Source organism: Magallana gigas, chromosome 5, assembly GCF_963853765.1.
Source record: "Magallana gigas chromosome 5, xbMagGiga1.1, whole genome shotgun sequence".
Taxonomy (NCBI): domain Eukaryota; kingdom Metazoa; phylum Mollusca; class Bivalvia; order Ostreida; family Ostreidae; genus Magallana; species Magallana gigas.
Window position 1 is genome coordinate 20,280,932 of NC_088857.1, and position 18,193 is coordinate 20,299,124.

Sequence of the window (18,193 nt, forward strand, 5' to 3'; positions counted from 1 at the left end):
ATAGTACAATAATTTAAAAATATAAATCAAGGTCTGGGTATGAATATTCATGCCTTCTAAATGGATGTACAATACGTACTTTTTTATAGCAAATTTTTTCTCCAACTGAAGACAAACATGCAAAACATATACCAGTGTGTTTTCATCATGACGTCAAAGGAAAGTCGATGTGAAAGATAAAAGCATGAAGCATTTATTCACTTTCAGAGGCTACACAACCATAACATACATCATTTTGACTCGTTTAGTAAATGAATATTATATCAACAAGATTCAGGAAAACAACTTTTGCCATTTATCATATCATATAGCAAGGTTGCTCATCTCCCAATGAAGACAACAGAAGGATATACCGGTAGTAAAATAAATTTACATTAAATAAGGGGTTTTACTGTTACTGTGTATTACTGTATTATATAAATATTTTAACCAATTTTCAAGAGAACTGACATGTAATTACATGTATCAAATTCCTAAAATATAAAAATTTCCCTGTATACAGTATATAGATATTATAAATTTCTCGAATGTTCTGAAATGTGACCATGCTGTTTTGTCTATAAATCTATACACGTTTAAGCTTGCTTAATTTGATAATCTTAGGAAATTAACTAATTCTTTACTTTCACATCATTTAATTACATTTTTAATGCTGTCATTACATTAAAATACTTCTAACAGAAATATTCAAACAGATCAACTTTATGTCAAAATCATAAATACCTATAGATTATTTCAATTTATTTGATTACGATCTAACAAGTTTAGTTAATTTTTATCTTAGCTTTTACATCAAGTAGATATAACAGTCAAATATAATATTGCAGATCATAAGAAAAAAAATGTCTTGGACAAAAAAACATTATGTACCGGGTACATTGAACTAAATTCTAAAAATCCTCTAGAAAAATTCTTTACATGTATTTCACAACAATACACATACACTGTATGGTTGAATTGCATGGTATTTATTCTCTTAATCAATATTATTCTCATTCAGAAGTGGACAGGCATAGCCTACATGGATGAAGGCTATGCCTGTCCACTTCTAAAAAGAGAATAAATCAATATATAAAAAAGTATTTATGTAAAAAGGTTAATACATGTATTATAACCCTTAAAATATTAATTAACAAAAAAAAGCACTAATAATTTAACAATTTATACAAATGTACTGTAAAATAAGCATTATTTGCATGGTGCATTTTTACTTCAATTAATTATCATTAATGAAAACTTCAAAACTATGTTCTTAATTTTCAAGATATTCAAGTCAAAGCATTCTATCCTGAAAATTGTGTACTTTTCACTTGCCAAATCGTAAACTCTAAAACACTATATAATAATAACAATACCTTCATAGAAAAATACCTATTTCAATGCAATAATATACATGTGTGGGGAACAAAAAAAAAAAAACAAACAACAACAAAATACATGTATATAAACAACAACATAAAGTAGACATTTCCAGTACCATACAGTCAAGTACATTCCTTATAATCTCAGTTTTCTCCGACTTCTTTTTACATGGACAACTGAACAACAAAATGACAACTGTTCCAAAACTACAGACTCTAATACTGCATGGTTGCTTGTCTTAGAATAAATCTTGCTAGTTAGCTTGATTTTGTCATAGTTTATGCATGCATGATTTTGAATCAGCATGAAATAACCAACAATTTGAAAAATGAAAAAAAAAATATTTGCATGTATTACACAAATACTGTACATTATGAAACAGCATAAGAATACGCATCTGTTAATTTTATATCAACAACAAGAAAGTTTGCTTGATTGTAAAATACTTACAAAAATTAGTTGAGAAATATACAGAATATCAAATGATGATCACATACAGTATCAACATTTTTTATATTTTATATTTTTTATATTTTAGTAATTTTTAATAATGATGATTTTAAGTATTACATGCAAAGTTAGAAAAGCATTGCACTCAGAAAGAAATTCAACCCAAGATTATATATTCTACCGGTAAATGGAAAATAAAAAGCAAATAGCATGATGCAATTGCAAGAAAAAAATTAAAATTGATGAATAACCTGGCAACATATTAGCTTCCAGGAAAAAAAAAAACAATAAAAATTACCGGTGGACAAGAAAATCTCCAGATCTAAATCCTTTTTCTTTTAAGTTTTCCTAATACAAAAAAAAGACATGCCAGTATCTTATTATATACATGTATCACTAAACAAAATTAATGATCTTTGAGGAAAAAAGGTCTTTTTGCCTGGAAATTTCTGTATTCTTTACATAACGTTATTAAAGGGATGTTCTTAAATAAAGATAAAAGATATGTACTTCTTTTATAACTTGCTTGTGAAAAAAGTGCCAACAGGTATATCTCAAACATTTTGAGAAAAATAACAGCTTAGTTACATGAGACATTAGGACTTAAAATAAAAACAAGGAAAAAAAAATAATAACTGAAACCTGTACATGTAGGCCTTCAATACAACAGCCCTAGCTAGAGGATGTAAGCATCTGAGCCTCATACACACAGAATACATGTACTAAACATCCGATCCGTCCATATGTACCTTTATATTTAAGTGATGCTCTCTCAAACCCACAAACAACATATCGTAACAAAATACCTAACTACATGTGTATCACAGCTCATGTTCAATGAAGTCGAACTCCATAAAAACGTTCACAATTTCTGATATGCTGGATTCATAGCAAGAGAAGTTCTTTCATATAAATATTCTGTTTAGTCGGAATACCACGCTGATTTGTGAGAAGGGAAGTTAATTGTCATGCATATACACAGGTAAGGTCATTCAAAGCTTCAGATTTTCCAATGGTACAGTCTCTTCCTGCACTAACAAGGTCTTGCTTGGATTTTTACAAACAATTGACAATTTTTAAAACAATTTCGTATTTGTTTTGGCACACATGTGGAGCACAGTTCAGGCTGTGCTGACATTCAAAAAATAACAAATAAATGTGCAAGAAGGAGGAAGAATCTGAATTTCATTGCTGTATGTTGGATTATTCTCTTGTTTAAAGCTGTAGTAGGTTAGTAACATTCATCTTGGATATAAAGGTAAGGTAAAATGCTTTTTAGCAGTTTGATGTGTGGGACTGACAAAAGTTGGATCATTGCATTAGTGAATGCTAGTCTCAAAGAGAAAACAAAAAAAAAGGCTAAAGATCACGGGCATCATCCAGTCAATGGATGGAGGTCCACACGCACTTTTTCACAGCTACTGAGCATTCCAACGGTCGGGAAAAATCCACCTTTTGGTATAGACACCTGCTTAGTCCCCACAATCTTCCCATTCCTTGTGAAAAACACCTGGAAGTTATGAAACATCATAGAATTAATGCAGATCCGGGTATATAATCTGAGATTGTTGGTTCACTGAACAAAAATTAATATATCTATGTTATTGTTTTCTTCTTTTTCAGATAAATAATTATTCCAATCTGTTTACATGAATAAAAGATGACTTAGTTAGACATTCTGCTGACCCATTACATGTACTAACATAATGACTTGATAAAATAATCCTCCTTACTTGAACTTTAGTTCCTTGTTCATCATTGCCCTGTCTCCACCACATGTTCTCATCCTCAGAATCTGAATCTGATGGATACTCATCCAGTTCCCGATTACTGACATCCGGATCATCTGGAGACTGGTCACTGTCGGCCTCGCTGTCGTAGTCATTCGGAAAAAGGATTCCACAGCCCATTATATCCCCTTAAACACAAGAAATACTGCTCAATTTCTGTGGTTATGACAGTACTAAAACTTGAAATCAGTACCCCTGTAAGATTTTTTACACATATATAAATTAACTGTTAACATGTGTATTTGGATGTATGTAAAGATAAAATGAAGAGTTACTGTACCTTTGTGACATCTGGGACCAAACTGTTCACCCACACCAGAGCCGACAAATATTTTACCATCATCTAGACAGATACAAGTAAAAAACAGATTTTAAATTCCTGACACCATAATGATAACATACATTAGCCTTCAATTCATATACAGTGTATTAAAATGAATACATGCAATATTTAAATATGAATAAGACAAAAAAAATTTTTAACAAGTAGATTTGATGATGTAAAATGAATAGGCAAATAAATGTGATTACATAGATTGATAAACAGTAATAAATTTTACACCAAAATACGCAGATAAATAAAACCAGGATCTAGCACTGACCTGCATGATATGCAACAGAGCCTTTATTCCAACCGGGATGTCTATTCTTTGGATAATTCTGAGAAATGATATCAAAATATTGATAAGTTTGAAAATAAATGTATTGTAAAATGTATTACAAATACAAGACACTCTGATGCAACTTAAACAGTATAGTACTGTAATTTTTTTTTATCACCTAAATACCCTATTGCAATATACTGATATGATGAATACCAGAATAGAAATGTACCATTGAAATACACATGAATATTTAAAACCTCTTAAAATAAAAGATAAAAACTTGAATGCAAAGGAGTGAAAATAGAGTTCTGCTCACTGTGACAGCCAAACCAAGAACCCCATGTGGGATTCATAGATTTCTAATGTACAAGATGCTCACCCTTCTAGCTATTCCTATGGCAATATAACAATTTTCTCCTGGATCCACAATTTCGATTTCAAAGTAGTGATTTGAGGTGTCCAGTGCATACCGGGCTTGAGCAAGACCCACATCATGGATACTTTTACCTCTCCCTGAATACTCCAGCATCTACAATTGGTAGGCATATTAAACCTGTTAATGTCATTTTCATTCTTTATTTATACCACTACGCAGGTTTTAGATAGATGAAGAGTATGAATAATATTTTTGAATTAATTTGCACTTGTTTACGAATTGGTAAATGTAAGTTTAGCAACTGAAAAATAATCAAATTTTTTTTTAAAATTTTCAAAGTTAAAAACAATCTTGCCAATAAATCTTTAATCAAATGTTCCCCTGTATCCTTGCAACTGAGCATTTTTGTAGAAAATATACAAAATCCATGAAAATTAATGCCCATGAATATTCTTGAAACCACAGTATACCAGTGATCATTGGTAGTCTTACCGTTCCATTGAGTTTGACGTCGTAGAGGCGGGACCAGTCATCCTCCCCATCGTCCACCGCCATCAGCTCCAGATCCTCATAGTGCCACTCCGCGTCCAGAATGACCTTGACCTCCTCTCCCTCAGAGTGCATGCCCACTGCCGGGTAGAGGTGGCCATCTGGAGGTAAGAGGGCCATCACGATGCCCACCTAAAGATGTCACAGTGCAAAACGTGAATGAATAACTCAAACAAAGTAGAAAATCAAAACATGTACAGTTGTATGTATATGCACTTTATATGTGTTTAAAATCCAAATACACAACAACAGTGCCGTTACTCCGCCCTCCTAAAGAAGTCACGTCACAAGGCATAATGGCATGTCAAACTTAATGATCAAAACATATTCAGTAACTTCGACAAAGAGAATTACATGTATATGCATTATACATGAGCACGTCCATCTACTTTGCATACATTTTATTTTTTTTAACTCATAAGCTACATGTTCATATACAAACTAAATTTTATTTCTTTAAATCATAAGCTACATGTTTATATATGGTACAAACTAAATACAGTGTAAGTATTTTCCTTTTATATCTGATAATCTGTGAAGTCTTACTGGGTTATCAATGATTATTTCATAAGAAAGACAAAAATTTTACCTCTTTCCCGTTATGTGTGAAGAAGACTTTGGCCATGTTTTGAGCTGCTGGATTTTCCTGATCAGCGCTTGGCTTTGGGAACTTGATTCCACACCCTATCCTGTCCCCTACCTGAGATTTGGGACCAAATGGTTTCCCAAAGCCATTTGCTTTGTAAAGCCTGGAGAAGAAACAGAAGTGGATTTAAATCATTTTCATTTTGCTAATTATAAAATAATAATTTTATTTTTTTATTTTTGTTAAATTGCTTCCCTTGTACATATAGAGCACTATAAAAACATGCTGACACTTCTATAACACTATCAGAAGATAGAACAATGGATTTCAATACAAATATTGCCTTTTAAATAAAAGTGTGTTTCTATAACATTAGCACACGCAGAGAAAAGAAAGCAACAATGGGGTGGTTATTTTTTCAGTACATGTACATACTTCCCATCATCAGCATGGTATCCCACTGAGAAAGCCCTCCACCCAGGCTGGGAGTCTGTGGGGTAGCGCTGAGGCACTAAGCCAACACCTGTAAAACAAAATATTTCTTTACTGTATAGCACACTGTTAAATATAAAGTGCATAAGCCAAGTGTCTTGGTAAATAGTAAAGTAAGCTTTTTTTAATCTTTGAAGATTTTTCCTGAATACAAATAGCTGCGTTATTAGTTTATTCTTTATGTAATGCCTTAAAAAACCTGGATATTTAAATCATACACACACACCTTTAAGCAGTATGAAATAAGAGTTAAAAGGAGAACTAGGTATATCGTAAAAACTAAATGCCCCTGCTGCAGCCAAAATTTCTTATTTTACGTTTTACATTTGTTTGCACAGAATATTTCTTTTTTTTTCCCTAAGTTCAAAGATCGGACTTGGACTTAATCTGAACATGACGAGCGTACTTCTATGACATACCGATATACATGTATAAAATTTGAGTCGAATGTTTGCAATTGTTGCCGAGATAAGGAATGGAAAGTTAATGATGACGGATCCACAGAAGGATGTCATGACAGAACAGGGTAACACTCTATGTCTAGGCATAAATACATAGCAATTCAAAGATGTAAAACTTAATCCAGAGATCAATTTGCAATACAATTATTTAATGTTTTCTAAAAAATGAAGCAATAGATTCACCATCGTAACTTCGTTGGAGAGAAAATTATAGAAAAGAGTACTATTTAATAATGTCATCTCACCTATAGTTGCAAAGTTGCCACTGTCAAGGATTTCAACTTCAAAATAATAATCCTCTGGGGTTAAGGGATCAGATGCAATATAAATTCCAACTTGATTATGGGGATTTGCTAGGTAACTAAAAAATAAATTTAGTAACATTAACTAAAAGGGAATGAAATAAAGAGTCAACACATATCCATACAAATTTTTTTTTGACATATCATATATGAATATTTATTATAGTCTAGTGTCTCAAGATATTCATGCAGCTCATTTGGACGTTTTTTAATGAAAATACACATACCTGTGGAAAAAATGCACTTGAAATTGATGAAAGGGAAAATATCCAAGATATCTTAATTGACATATTATCATTTTTTACTCATAACAGTTACTAGAACGAAAACAGATTTCTTACAGAGGGAGTTATAAAGGGAAATGTTGACATCTTTTCTTCGTTCAGAAGTCACTTAGAATACCACGCACAATTTTTCAATGTTATCATCAGAATATTGATACTTTCATCCCGCTCGCAATGCAAAATCCCCGTATACTTTTTATTTTTAGCCTTTTATTGAAACATGAGAAGCTAGAGGGGGCGTTTCAAAGGGAAAATTTTGGAAATTTTTCAAAATATTGAATGAACATCGCTTGAACCCAGAGGTATTTATAAATACAGAATAATTAAAGAAAATGTATGGGAAAAATATCTTGAGACAGACTGTATAATATATTTCTTTGTCACCCAACAAACCAACAAGAGTCATTTTGTTCCTTCATTTCATTCTAATACAAGTATTCCATTTATATATCCCTTACAAAGTCAGGTATGATTATGATATTATTGTTTTGTACCTTACAATGTCACCATCTACCATCACTCTTTCAAATCGAGGCTTTCCAGGTTCTGCTGGACGGACAGGAAAGATCTCTTGTGCATGGCGAATGCGATGTCTCCTCCATACATTCATCATCTGATTCTGAAATCGCATCTCCATGTCGACTAAATCCTGAAGAATATTATTACATCACAGTTGATCATGTCACATTTACACTTCACCAGTTTTTATCTGTTTGTTAACCTTCGGGTCCTCTTTCAATAGTGTTTATTATGTTAAAAATTTATTCTTCCCTGTTGATGAAATGTATGTGACATCAGGCAAGATTTAAAAATAGACTTGATACGGACGTTTATCATTGGGCAAAACTGAAAGCAGAAGCAACATGTTGCAAGACCGTTGACATTGAACTTGTGAATTTATCTTCGAAAACGAGTTTCAGAAATGTACTTTAACGTTCATCATACACTTCAAACTACTTACGCGAATTGGATCTACTTTTCTAGCTCCCATTGAATTCTTAAACAGACAACTGTTGATTCACCATGTTTCGCCATTTCAGAAATCTTTTTTTGTAAATAAAAATCAAGTCGCGTCATGAATGTGTCGGATTCTTTTTCAATTTGATAACTCTTACATAGATGACTCAGTGCGTATGGAATTTCAAACTATATAGCTAGATACATTGCGAAATGTTTATTATCAAAACTAAATGGTCTTGTGATATTCCACAGAAAATACTGACATGAGCTTGACAAGAGCAGATAAAGAATTCTTTCCGGGGGTGGGGGGGGGGGGGGGTGCAGGGACGTATATACTAAGTATATACGTCCCGGGGGGGGGGGGACTATATTCTATTATCAAAACTATAATGTTCTTGCAATATTTCATGCAAATTAAATTTTATTACTACACTTTACATGATAAAGAATTTGTCCCCCCCCCCAAAAAAAAATAACCCCTAAACAACAAGGGGATTGGTTCAGACTTGCTTGGCGGGCGGTGGGGGGGGGGGGGGGGTTCCAACTGAGGTCTTTATCCAGGGAGCGAGAATAGGGTAGGGGAGTTCAAAACCCCATCCCATTTAGATCCACACAAGTAGTACTTGTCGACGATAGTACTTTGGTTTTGACGTACTTACAGAGACACAGTTGCTGGTAAGCGACGGAATATCTGTTTTGTATCGGAGATGCACATTTGATTTTCTGTGAAAGTACATGTGTACACATGTATAGTTTATGAATAAAACTGTAGTAAAATCGGATTATGTCTCTGGTAAAATACAATATTATTGTTCATATATCATAGATTGATTGCGTCCTCTGTTTCAACAATGAAAATTATACAAGTTGACAGTAATAATCGAACATACAGTATAAATTAAGCAGCTGCGTAGAAGATCGTAGCCTATACCTTAAGTATCATGTTGAAGATGACAACATGCAATGCGCAGATCTGGATTGAATTGATCTACATAATAAACTTAGGAAAAGAGAATTCCGCCCTGTAAAAATTGGTGGCCGTTCTATAGAGTTACTCAAAACATTGACCGTAGTTAGGTTTTAAACTATACATGAAAATTAGAGAAAACCCATTTAGTAACTTTTGCCCCCATTCTACCATCCCCGTAGATTAACACAATAAGCGTTGGAACCGGGGGGGGGGGCTTAGCCCCCCCCCCCCACTTTTTTTTTTAGCAAAGTTAGACCTTACCATTAGGCACATAGCATCGGGGAGGGGCTAGCCTCCCCCTCCCCCACTTTTTCTCGCAGAAACATAATTGTTCCTAAAACCTTAAAACCTTAAAAAATAGAAATATTAATAGTGATAATGAAAATTAAACTCATAGGTATACTAGCCTCTGCCCCCCCCCCCCCCCCCCCCCCCGCCCCACGGATTACACGAATTAAGATTTTCATGATTTGGGGAATTAAGCTTTTTTTTTTGCTTGTCAATATTTCTGATGATCAGTCTATCCCCCCCCCCCCTTTTCAATTTGCTTCCGACGCCACTTAACATATTAATTTGAGGATGTGTTCGGAAAGGCAATTGAATCCCCCCCCCCCCCACCCAAATTTTTAGCTTGTCGGAAAATATAAAGTACAAATCTATTATTCGGCAGGGTTGGAAGGAGGTTAGGGTTTTAGAATAAATATAATTGTTTTTCCTTAGTAGGTAAGCGACAGAGCTGAAGCTAGCAGCTATATCACAGTCACTACGATCTATATAGCTCCAATAATGTAGCCCTCTCCGATTTTTTATATCTGATGTTTACTGGAGACTCAAAAAAAAAAAGAAGACAGAGGGCTACATTATTGTAGCTATACAATCTTTAGTGCAGCTTATATTAAGTGGACTTTAACACTTATTACTTTAACACAACCGGCTATTTATTTAAAATGGTGTGTGTACGTATTATTCATACATTATTATTTAAAAACAAAAGGCACTATTGCTGTTATATAAATAATTCTCATGTGACCCTTTGCCGTTGTTTACTCAAATACACGGCTATCAACTGTTTAATCTTGATATTACATGTACATATGGCCGCGGATGATTTATCTGCGGAATATATATACATGCACCCCTGACGATGTACTGATAAGTACAATTAATAAATGAATAAGGTAAGTGTTATGACCTACTTAATTATACTTATATATATACATATCATGACCATTCAAAAATCAACGGAACATTTAAGTTTCATTGTACATGTACATGCTTTCCATGACGCCTGGACATCGTATCATGTTTGCTGGTCATTTTTGTTACACCCATTTCAGCTTGTGTAACACACATAATTTTATGAAACTCGTTTGTACGATTAAGTGAATGACATTAATAGCTGTAGCTTTCAGATTTGATCACGTGCACAAAACGTTTGTGAAAATTTTATCAAACATAAGAAATCCTTATGCACGACAGTTGTAGTACACATTTTCCATTACGCAACCCATTGTAGAGTAATGATCGGTGTTTGAATACAACCTCTCTCCCCCTTTTTCACCCACCCACACAAGTAATATATGGTCGTCCTCTTGCATCAAAGACAAAATCAACGCCAAAATATATGAAGAATTAGGTTTAGAATTAACAGCACTGACGTTTTCGCGATTAAATGTGATCAGTCAAAAAATAACATTTTCGTAACGTCAAATACAAGAATGAAATATGAAAATGTCTTCATATTCCATCCACCCCACCCACTCCCCCCCCCCCCCCCCCAAATCAAACCAGTACTCTTAACTTTCTTCATAAGATGAGTAGTACTGATTTGATTAGGAACGATTTTAAGACGTCTTTAATTGTTGTCAAGATCAAGCGAATTCTAAGAGTCTGACAGACACTCCGAACCTTTAAAAAAGGAGTCGTATTTTGCAAGACCCTCAGGAAAACATTTCTATATTAACTTATGACAGAGTTTTACACACGATGCGTATGAGAGTGATGACTTTATATGGACAATTTTTATCAAATCCATGCAGGGTACAGGAAATAGACACAAAGTGAACAAAATCGACACATGAACAAATACGCCACCCTTGACGAGGACGTCGCCGATGTCGCTGGAGATGAGCCCTCCATTCAGAAGGAGGGGAGGGGGTTCGAGATCGCTGCCGGTCAGGTCAGGATTCCAAAGTCTACTGGGGTAAGTGTTTGTTCTACTTCTTGACGGAAATTATTTCGAGGTCTTTGCTTAGCGATTAATTTTGAACAGGTCTAATGAGTTTGTTAATGCTTGATAAATGCATGCGTTATTCCAATGGAAGTTTACTGACAGTGATACCCTGTGTTGCTGGTTTGCCATCTGGACATGTATCCAGATATTGTATTGTCATACAATGTTATCATGGCGTAATAAGCCAGAGTATTATCATTTTAAAAATGCCATACATTCACTAAATATATCTGTTCTACCAATCAAAATTTTGTCATAATTAACATTTAACATTAAAACAATATAAACAATTAGGCTAATACATGTACATGTATATTTATACAACGAGACCAATCAATATTCTCTTAAAGCAAGGTAATCAATGTATTTTTTAACATATTAAGCTAATATTAGATTAAAACAATGCAACTTGATATAGTTTACCTATCATTTTTATCCTTGACCATGAAGATGACCAAGGATGAAGTAGTTGAAATTTCAAGAGAGGAGGGTTTACTTCCTGGCTTCTTCACACATGGCTCCTTGCTATTGTCTATGTAGAATGAGTAACTATGATGATCTTTTCATAGACGGCGTTCAGCTTTAGGAAGCTTTGGGCATACACAGGGCCCGGGTTTTTGATGAGCATCGCGTACCTTGACCCTGGAAACATTGAGTCTGATCTCCAAGCCGGAGCCATCGCTAAATATAAGGTAATAAGATAGAATGGCGAGCAAATGAACTGGCAAGTTCTAAAAAGCATTCATTTGCATGAACTTTTATATGAAAACGCATATCAACATGCAAGTAATATATGCTTAATTATTGAATTATTCAAACAATAAATATACCAGTATATCTCTTTCATTATTTTTTTTTAATCAAAATTACCTTTTAATTTATTATACGGAATTTGTTTTCAAGAAGATTCAGAATTTAGGAGACACTCTGTTTAACGGTAAAGGTTTGAATGTGATGGAGGATATGTTTTATTTTAGCTGCTATGGGTGTTGATGTGGTCAACCGTCTTGGGTCTAATTCTTCAACTGCTAGCAGCCCGCTTGGGTTGTGTAACTGGTAAGTTATTACATTGTAGCTTCCATATATTTAAACCCTTTTGTAAATTTTTAACTTACAAAGAAACGTAACAGGGCTTCCAAATGCGTCTCTCATTTTCACTTTTCTATTGAACCAAGAGTAGCCAAAACCCCAAAACAGACGACGCGAATAATCTCTTTGACATAGTGTGGCTGTGCTCCTACAAGACGACTTTCTATTTATCACGTACTTTATCAAGCAAACTCACTTGATTTACTCATATTTGTCATAAGTATTAGTATTAGTATCCCTCAAACATATTTCATTTATATCTCCATGGTTAAGTATAAGTTTACAAAGATTCTTATGTACAGACATTTCTTTTCAGGAATGAATCTCGCAGAAGTTTGCCGTCTGGAATATCCCAGAGTTCCTCGGTACATACTTTGGATCATGATTGAAATTGCAATTATAGGAAGTGACATACAGGAAGTCATAGGATCGGCCATAGCCATCAATCTACTCTCCAACAAATTGTTAGTAAAGACATCGTAGAAGTCATTGATTCAATTTCAAAGATTATAAAGAATTCTGCTCTGCTCATAATTGTTGATAATTGTTATTTGAAACACAGTCTTACCTTATAGTTTCTTTATGCAGTTCAGTAGGATATTAACGCTTCTCTTTTCTGGTATAGGTTAATTCTTCTAATTGACTGTTTCCCTCTTTAAGGGTTCCTATCTGGGCTGGAGTCCTGATTACTGGGGCAGACACATTTACCTTTCTTTTCTTGGAACAGTTCGGATTAAGAAAGCTGGAGGCCTTCTTTTGCACCCTCATAACAATAATGGCTGGGGCGTTTCTATACATAGTGAGAGAACATTTCTGCCCAAAAAAAATTTCGTTGTAACATATTTTTTCATATAAATCTTAAAATATGTATTGTATAAATGCATTTCACGAAATAAGTTGACCAATGAAATAAATGTACATTTGTATTTGCAGTACATCAAAATTAAACCAAATCAGGGAGACATTCTGATTGGTCTGTGGTTTCCATGGTGTCAGGATTGTGATAAGGACGCCATACAACAATTAGTTGGCATTGTGGGCGCCGTCATCATGCCACATAACATTTATCTCCACAGTTCACTAGTATTAGTAAGTTTTTCATTAAAAAGGAATCGCTACTAGGGAATAAAGTACCAATGCCTGTCGTATGTCTTTCCGTTCTTCCATAACGATGTTAATTTTTACCAAATTTCTTTTTTATATAAGATAGGAACATCGACTTCATTGAGGCTTTAGAGTAAATTAACCGTCTAATAACCCGGGGTGTATATTAAAAACATTTCACTTCGAATATTTTGGAATACTGATAGCAACCGTTTTCAAGACTTGTTTGCTTGACATTGAACTGGTATTTTAGACTCAGTCTAAAGACTTAAATCATATTCGAAGTCAACATTAAAAATCCTTTAAAGTTAGAATTTTCAGATTCTATAAAGAGTGTTTGGCTTATTTTTTTAAACACGTACACGTAGTTAACATTTTTAGCGTTCTGAGTTTAGCTATTTGATGACTTAATTAAGTCAGTAATCTTGCGTGTTGATTGGAAACTCATGCCATACTAACACATCTACATCCAGTTTGAATTTATTTTACAGTCCCGTATCATTGATCGAAAAGACAAGAAAGAAGTTCAAGAATCCATTATGTACAATAGCATTGAATCAGGTAAGATGAAAACTAAAGACGTTTAAAAAAAAAACCCGCACACGCCAGTAATAGTTGAAACAGGAAAATAAAATTAAAGAACTTCAAATTATGCTTACAATAGATACACATAAGAAAAAAATATGAAGTTTAACGCGTTTGTATGGTGCTTTTTTTCAGAAGGTAATAGTATCATTTTGCTTAGTGACAACTTGAAATTAACTACGGCGGAAGAGTCTATTACTTAACCCAGTCAGGCAGTTCGGAAAAAAGTGTTTAAACATTTATTTTTTGTCAATCAATGCTGATTACTCTTACTTTGCTCAATCGGTTCCATCGTGATAGAGTTACTAGTATACTATTTGACTTGATACGATTTTGAACTTTAAATAACCTATACCTTTGATGTCGACATCAATAAGGATGGCGGATAGCTACTGAATCCACGAAAATTGAGCGTCCATGATTGTTGGTGAATTCACATTATTCCGCTTTTTGATTCAGCAATAGCCCTGTTTGTATCTTTCCTTGTCAACCTATTCGTGGTCTCCGTGTTCGCAGCAGCTTTCTCCGACCCGATCTATGCCGACCAGGCCAGTCTGAGGATAGCAGTAAGTAGACTTCTACTTGCAGTAAATAAAAGAGTCCTCACAAACGGTCTTACGTTACTAGGTTGACAGCAAAGCTCACTGTCCTATTTAGGAATCACACATTAACTTAATTTTAAAGTGATAATCGTATTTAGAAAAAGTGTAATAATCTCGTGCAATGATATAAAACTTTGTCTTTCAACGTTTACTCATTGTCTTTTTTTGTAAATGATGAAACACTTATTTTTCTTTCTTACCTTTGCAATCATAAATGATTTGACACTGAATTAAATAAGGCTATTTATGAACAGGTCTCTTTAAATCGTGGCTTGTCCGAACTAATTGGAATCGTTCCTTCTGAAGAATTTGCGGATTTTGTTATGCATTTCTTACAAACAACTTTTGAAGTTAACGGAAGACCCACTCATTGCTTTGCAACGAGCTCTGTTCTAGTTATACTTTTGATAGCGTGACGAAGACATAATTATAATGAATGTAAAAGTCCCTCTGCTATTAATCTTATTAATTAGAATTAGATGTTCTGTATCCGCTACTGCTTCTCAAACATTTGGATGGTATCTTTTAAAATTAAGGTGTTCAAATATCAGGTTATTGTGAGTACAGCATCTTTCATATTCCCAATACTGATTAATTATTAAATACATTGGGTAAATATTGCATAAATGAGTGAGAAGACTGAATATTGTTGAATAGTTTTTGTCTTTAAGCTTTTCTTTTCCTCCACCGTATTTTTTAAAAATTAAATTCAATAGGGCAACTGGTTATCCGAAAACTATGGCTTGGCGATGAAGATAGTATGGGGAGTAGGCATTTTAGCAGCAGGCCAGAGTTCTACTATGACGGTACATCTGTATATATAAACATTGTTTCGATTTCTGTATTTAAAATAAACTTTCATATTCTTAATACCATTGTTTACTTTATTTTAGGGGACGTATGCTGGTCAGTTTGTAATGGAGGTAATAAAATGATTATACATAAAGAAGCTATGTGTATGCATGCGCGGATCTAGAGGGGGGGTCGGGGGGGTCCCGACCCCCCCTGGAAAATGAAAATTTATTAAATTTACATAGTAAAATTATCGCGAAAATATGCCTCGGACCCCCCCCCCCCCCCCTGGTAAACACAATTATCCTTCGGACCCCCCCTGGAAAAATTTTCTGGATCCGCGCATGTGTATGCATGCACATCAGAAACAAAGCCGGTTGGTTGACAATAAGTTGTCTTTAACCAATGTACGGAGAACCGTTTGTGTGATTATCTCTAACGTAACTAGTAGTATCACAATTATACAGAACTCCACACGTAGCTCTGGTGGAAAATTCGGGTTGAAATCCTCTAGAATTTTTTTCTCAGAATTTTTGAAACAGTTGCAGTTGTTAGTTGATCGTTGCATTACGTTTCAGCTAAATGATTCACCACATCGGTATTTCACACCATCTATAACACATGCATACCACTTCAATAAAATATAAAACCGGCGACATTTATGTACCGCTTATATGAAATTAGCTATTATGTTTGATCTGTTGAGAAGAACAATATCACGTTGTCCGTTTTATCCTTTTAGGGTTTTATTCAAATTAAGTGGGCAAAATGGAAACGAGTTTTACTAACTCGATCTATCGCGATGGTGCCCACTATTACCGTTGCCTTGGCAGCAACAAATGACCTTGACATGATGAACAATTGGTTAAATGTCCTCCAGAGCGTCCAGTTACCCTTTGCCCTCTTACCTGTGCTTCATTTCACAAGTAATGAAAGGATTATGAAAGAATTCAAAAATGGAAGGTGGGTTTTTTTGGCAAAACAATGGAATTATGTTTAATACATGAAAAATGACATAATTTATTTTTAATGTAAATGCTTTTAATTAAAGTCAAGAATATTAAATGTGATCAGTCAAAAATTAACATTCTCGTAACGTAACTTAATGGTAACTGACATAATTCAGAAAGTATCAAATCAAAGTTGAAAAACGCAAGACCCATCCGTTTTGTGAAAGGTAAATCTTACTCCAAGGCTTTTAATGAATTGTCAGGGCCATGAAGCTGGCTGTGTGGATTCTAGCGGTGTTGGTGATGGCGATCAACTTCTTCCTCGTCATCGTCTTTGTGGTATGTTACTAATTAAAATGGCACTGTTACCACGCACTTTGAAAATAGAACCATTTTAACAAGACCTTGGACTTTCGGTTGGAGGTAGCTATCTATTTCTTGCGTCAAAACAAGTTAATAAGTTAAAAAATGGCGCGGTTTCAAGCGAAATATGCACTGATTGCGTAGTCTTAGCTCAAAAGCCAGACAAATCTTGTTGATTTCAAAGAGCCATGGCTGAGAGACCAGCAATGAAAAAGACAGGCCTACGTCACATTGCTGTTTGACACAACTACCAAAAGTCGAAGCTCTTGTTAAAATGGTTTTATTAACAACCCACATTGAAATGGGTTTTTTTTTCACTACACTACACTACTTGTACACTGCATTTATTTAATTTTATCTTTTCATTAAAGACATCTGTTTGTGTATTTTCTTAATTCCCTATACAAAGTTAAAAAAAAATACATGTATAATGTTTATACGTGTAGAAGTATTAAAATGATAAATACTATTGTATTTTTACCATTGAGGGTATATCATTTGTTTAATAAATTTATTTGTGAAATTATCTTATATTTTTTCTAGGGGACTGGACAAGCCTGGTACATCTACCTCGTAACAACGGTCGTTCTACTTATTTACTCCATGTTTGTTGCTTATATTGTGAGTACGATAACAGCACTCAGAAACAATTGTGTATCGTAGCTGAATACATATATACGCATACAATGTACTTGCAATTATATTTGCTTGGATAACATTTACTTCTTGTTTACTGCAAGAAGTTTTTAAAATTTATTTATTTTACATAATATTGATAAAAGAGGTATAGCATTTTTTTTGTCATTCAGGCTTTGGGACCTGGAACGGTTTTGACAGTAAAGGTAATCTTTTAAATGCAGTACGGTAATGTTCAAGGCCGATGTACACTACAATTTCAATCTGTTGGAAAACCTCCGTTAGGAAGTCATTTAAAGGAGTGTCCCTTATTTTAACCAATTATGCTATATTCAATCAAAAACTGGCAATGTTTTCTGTGATTTCAGAAATATCTATCAGAGAAGTTTGGCTGGAGTCAGGATGAGATTATCGATGAAATAGCAAGACGAAGTTCCCTGACATACCAGCCAGAAAACATCCACGCTTTATGACGTTAATAACGCATGCCGCCATCTACCTGTCATATGTCTTTTACAGAGATTGACACTGTTACTTTTATTTTACCGCGTCTTGACTTAATACGTTATTTTAAAATACGGGTATTTTTTTTTCAATTTTAATGTATATGTATCATGCATTTTAGAACCAAATATATTATAAAACATACTTT

The 18,193-nt window shown here is 34.1% G+C and overlaps 2 protein-coding genes across 3 annotated transcripts; one reads left to right on the top strand and one right to left on the bottom strand.

Moving 5' to 3' along the window:
* Positions 1–2,865: 2,865 nt before the first annotated feature.
* LOC105339972 (SPRY domain-containing protein 3) lies at positions 2,866–8,361 on the bottom strand. The gene is made up of 11 exons (XM_011445774.4): positions 8,219–8,361; positions 7,752–7,906; positions 6,917–7,032; positions 6,154–6,241; positions 5,722–5,881; positions 5,076–5,264; positions 4,587–4,736; positions 4,205–4,262; positions 3,883–3,945; positions 3,546–3,730; positions 2,866–3,322 (listed from the first exon to the last, which is right to left on the bottom strand). Exons 1-11 carry the CDS (start codon positions 8,246–8,248, stop codon positions 3,188–3,190), a joined length of 1,329 nt encoding a protein of 442 aa, XP_011444076.3. The 5' UTR covers positions 8,249–8,361; the 3' UTR covers positions 2,866–3,187.
* A 1,857-nt stretch (positions 8,362–10,218) lies between these two features.
* LOC105339973 (natural resistance-associated macrophage protein 2-like) lies at positions 10,219–18,187 on the top strand. 2 transcript variants are annotated; one of them, XM_066083506.1, is made up of 16 exons: positions 10,219–10,365; positions 11,227–11,390; positions 11,990–12,112; positions 12,398–12,476; positions 12,826–12,973; positions 13,170–13,308; positions 13,443–13,598; positions 14,105–14,174; positions 14,658–14,764; positions 15,517–15,606; positions 15,694–15,723; positions 16,335–16,555; positions 16,806–16,881; positions 17,449–17,526; positions 17,715–17,747; positions 17,910–18,187. In XM_066083506.1, the coding sequence occupies exons 2-16, from the start codon at positions 11,265–11,267 to the stop codon at positions 18,012–18,014; spliced, it is 1,581 nt and encodes a 526-aa protein (XP_065939578.1). In that variant the 5' UTR covers positions 10,219–10,365; positions 11,227–11,264; the 3' UTR covers positions 18,015–18,187.
* Positions 18,188–18,193: the final 6 nt, after the last annotated feature.